Source organism: Drosophila pseudoobscura, chromosome 3, assembly GCF_009870125.1.
Source record: "Drosophila pseudoobscura strain MV-25-SWS-2005 chromosome 3, UCI_Dpse_MV25, whole genome shotgun sequence".
Lineage (NCBI taxonomy): Eukaryota > Metazoa > Arthropoda > Insecta > Diptera > Drosophilidae > Drosophila > Drosophila pseudoobscura.
This window is the reverse complement of record NC_046680.1, coordinates 16,749,908-16,753,852: the sequence shown is the minus strand read 5'-3', so window position 1 is coordinate 16,753,852 and position 3,945 is coordinate 16,749,908. Positions and strand designations below refer to the sequence as shown.

The 3,945-nt window shown below is 49.3% G+C and overlaps 1 protein-coding gene across 6 annotated transcripts; it reads right to left on the bottom strand.

Moving 5' to 3' along the window:
* Window positions 1-291: 291 nt before the first annotated feature.
* On the bottom strand, window positions 292-3,436 carry LOC4804969 (organic cation transporter protein). 6 transcript variants are annotated; one of them, XM_015184848.2, is made up of 5 exons: window positions 3,256-3,436; window positions 3,156-3,200; window positions 1,576-2,048; window positions 1,379-1,522; window positions 292-1,320 (listed from the first exon to the last, which is right to left on the bottom strand). In XM_015184848.2, the coding sequence occupies exons 3-5, from the start codon at window positions 2,007-2,009 to the stop codon at window positions 357-359; spliced, it is 1,542 nt and encodes a 513-aa protein (XP_015040334.2). In that variant the 5' UTR covers window positions 2,010-2,048; window positions 3,156-3,200; window positions 3,256-3,436; the 3' UTR covers window positions 292-356. The 6 variants fall into 6 exon arrangements, with proteins under 6 accessions (XP_015040334.2, XP_015040335.2, XP_033234094.1 ...); XM_015184849.2 differs by having other exon boundaries at window positions 1,576-2,036; XM_033378203.1 differs by having other exon boundaries at window positions 2,116-3,436.
* Between the last annotated feature and the right edge of the window lie 509 nt (window positions 3,437-3,945).

The following is a 3,945-nucleotide window of genomic DNA, read 5'->3' as shown; positions in this document are numbered from 1 at the left end:
TTTAATAATCACGAAATGGAAGTTATTTTACGGTAATTACCTATTGCATTTTGCCAGATTTTTAAATTTTTTTCTCCTGTTGTTTTTGTTGTAGTTTTTGTCTTTGGTGAACAGTAAACACGAAAGGCTTGGAGGTGTCTCTGGCTCTGTCTCTGCCTCTACCTCTGTCTCTGGTTCTGCCTCTGATTGTGTCTATAACGAGGCACTTGGAATGGGATTGGGGATTGGGGAATGGGACTGGGACTGGGCTTGGGAGCGCACTTAGCTCTGACATATCAAATGGCACAAATCTCTAATTCAAATGAAATTTATTAATTTTTGAGAGCAGGTAATGGTGTGAGTTAGTCGGTATTTGGTTAGGTTTTCACTTTGCGGCCAAACTTTTCGCCATCATCGAGGGTCTCCGGCAGTGGCATTCCCCGCGTCTCCGGCAAGAAGATCGTTCCCAGCACGGCCAGTATGGAGGCGATTCCAAAAATTAGGGGCGTGATCCAAGCCCCATACCAAGACAACTCGTTGATCAGGGGGGCAACGAGACCTCCAATGCGGCCCACCATTGAGCAGAGCCCCATGCCGTTTGACCGCACCACGGTGGGGAATAGCTCGGCCCCGTATAGGTAAACGTTTGGGAAGGTAATGGATGCCCCGAAGAGACCCACAGTGGCACATATCACCTGGTATAACTGTTTGGACTTGTATAGGAAGACCAGCAGCAGCAGGCCGATGGCACTCAGCCCATTGGAGAGCATCAAGGTCAGCTTGCGTCCCAGGTACTTGGTCAGAACCACGCAAAGCAGCGTTCCGGGAATGCCCAGGAGGGCGGCGATCAATACGTTGAGAAAGATGTCGCCGCCCAGCTTGGCTATGTACTGGGCAACGCCGTAGTAGACCATGCACACCACCAGCCAGTTGTTGGCCATCAAGATGGTCTTCAGCCGTAGGTACGGGGTCCTGAAGAGGTCCAGCACGTTACCTTTCTTCGTTGGCTGCTTGCTGGCCATCGCCTGGTAAGCAGCCTCTATTTCCGACTTGATAGTCTCTGTCGGGGCTCGGTTGTGCCTGGCAATCCGCTCCAGAACCTTGACACTCTTGTCGACGCGACCTGTGGTCAAGAGCCAGCGCGGCGACTCTGGCACGAGACAGATGTAGATCACAAAGATGGCCGAGAATATTGTCACACTGAACTGCAACCAGCGCCAGGTCCGGATATAGTAGGCGAACAGTGCCAGCGAGGCGTGCCCTATGTTGAATGGGATCTGATAGAGGATGCCGATTAGTTCCCGCTTCTTCGGTCCGATGATCTCCATTATCAGCACAAAGCTAAAAAAAACAGTACGTTCAGTGGACAAATGGCCAACGGAAAGGAGAAAGAACCCACCTGACGGTCATGGTGCCGCCGGTGGCGACGGCAACGAGAAACCGGAACACGCAGTAGAACCAGAAGTACGGCGAAACGCAGACAATCAATCCCGTGACCAGCTGCATGAAACAGCAGAGCAAGAAGGCCGGCCGCCTGCCCCATCTGCGTACGAGATATATATTATCGATCGCCGATACCCTGTTACTGATGCTCACCCATCCGCTAACATCCCAAAGGCCATGCCTCCGACCATGATCCCCGTCATCACGATGGACTGCGACATGCTGGCCAGCGAGTGCCTGCGACAGGTCAGATCCCACTCTGTGATGATGGTCGTTTGGAAGATGCTCGTGTCGAACTCCATATTTTTGCAGTCTTTGCTGCAGGCATTCGTGACATTCTCTGTGAGGCACTTTTGGGGCGTGGGCGCGGCGAGAAATATGTGGACGAGGGTGTGCCACCCGCTGCCGAACTTGCAGAGCACGATGATTAAGAAAAAGAAGAGCTGATAGCGCCGGAAGTCACCGATTTGGGAGATGATCGGATCTTTAACCTTCTCCACCGGACGCGGTTCATATTTTGGCTTTGGCTTTGGCTGAACCAGCGGTGGTGGCGGCTGCGGCGGCGGCTGCTTGTCTCTTTGCGCCATCGTGGAGGTAGTGTCTCTTGTGGTTTTCTAAAGAAAAATCTTGTGATTTTGGTAATATTATACAGTATTATCTTTTATTCGCTTCTGACAGTGTAGGCCAACTTACGTAGGAAACTAAATCGAACTTGGGGTGGGGTGTGTTTTGTGGGGGCAGACTTTCTCAAATATTTGCTGGCTCTAGCACAAATTGGACATATCGAGCGATGCTGGACGTGGACGTGGTTGTATCGTGTATCGGCCCGGCTCACCGCAGACTGGCGTGAAAATATGGAGCCCCAATAGATGGCGATTTCATTTGCGGGCCCGGCGAACCGGTTTCCGAGAGCGCGAGGCATGGAGACCCACTCGACCGCCGCATGGACAGAGCTGCAGAGCTTCGGAGCACCAGAGAAGCAGATCACTGGGGCACCACTGAGAAGCAGCAGCCTCCAACGTGACAAGTGGAAGGAACAGCGGAACAGCGGAGCAGCCAAGTGTCTGCCAAATGGCATTTAGAAATAGGAGTAATCTCTGCCTCGTCTCCAGCTCCATCTCCACTGCAATTGTCAGCAAAAGGCCACGAGGCTGGGGCCAAACTTTTACTCTTTAAGTAGGTAAATGAAGTCTGTTGCTTCATTAATTGGGGGAAGGTGCGCCCCGGGACCAGGCCAGGCCAGGCCAGATACTCGGATCTAGCTGGCAGATTAAGGCATTGTCTGCTGGCAGATAGCGGCACCGAAACCCCGACTCCCAGTTAACCATTAAGATGGCTTAATTAAGGAAACACTGCCAAAACAAAACTGCCAGTGAAAGTTGCCCAGAGAAGAAAAAGAGAGAGAGCGTGTGAGTTGGAGAGAGAGTCAGAGACTGAGATTTGTCACCATCCACACATAACAAGTTCCCACGGCAACGGCAACCTGTCTGTCGGAGAGGCCTCTTTGCGCAATCACCAGTCGGGCTGGTTGGCTGGCAAAATGTCACAACAATTGCAGATAAATTATATATGCAAATTGGATGGCCAATCAATGGCCCAAGCCATACGGCAAACACACGCTCTCTGCATTATAATGCGATCGTCACATGATAGATCTGGCCATAAAGCACAGCCAAAAGTGCAAGATTCAATTGATTCAATCCCTGGAGATCACATGGATTTTGTATACTTACTTGCACTCCGAGCTGTTGTGTAATTTTTCCAGAAAACTGTCCAGTCTGTCAGGTACAAAAAACATATACTTAAAGTTGAAAGTTATCGCATGGCTCGAACCTGGAATTCAGAATTGATGCCAGTCTGCTATTCCGCTTGAATTATGGTATATATATATATATGTATATATGCTCCAATTCTTGAGGGGCTTGTCCGGGTCTTCCACACTTCAAATGTCTAGAATAATTTAATAGATTAATGAACTACGTCTTGGCAGCCTCAGTGCCACACAATCAATGAGAGGAGCAGCTGACGAGTACTGGGTGGCATTCGTCTAAGTCTGCTATTAAACACTCGTAACATGTACTTTAGTCTTCCCTGATAAGGCAGCCATTCGACAAGCAAACTGATAATCTCTAATCCTCGAGATAAGCTGTTCACAAACTCGTACATAGATAGGCTTGAATCTCTCATATTTTTCTTCTTTGCAAATCATTGCTGTCTTATCTGATAGATACATACATCTCTCATGGGACTATATTGTGTTTATTTCGGCTATTTTCACAGCTTCTGTCACGATCATTCGAGTAAACAATGAAACAAGAATCGAACATGGAACAGAAATTAGAATCCGATAAACACACCCAGACCACGCCCGGTCCATCAGTGGAACACGTGCTTGGCATATGCGTGGGTAAACAGTCGATTCGATAGGGTTGTATCTATACGAAAACATTGCAGGGGGGCGGGAATGGACTGTGCGTAATCTATTTGGGATTGACGCTTCACACCTTTTGTGGATCTGAGATG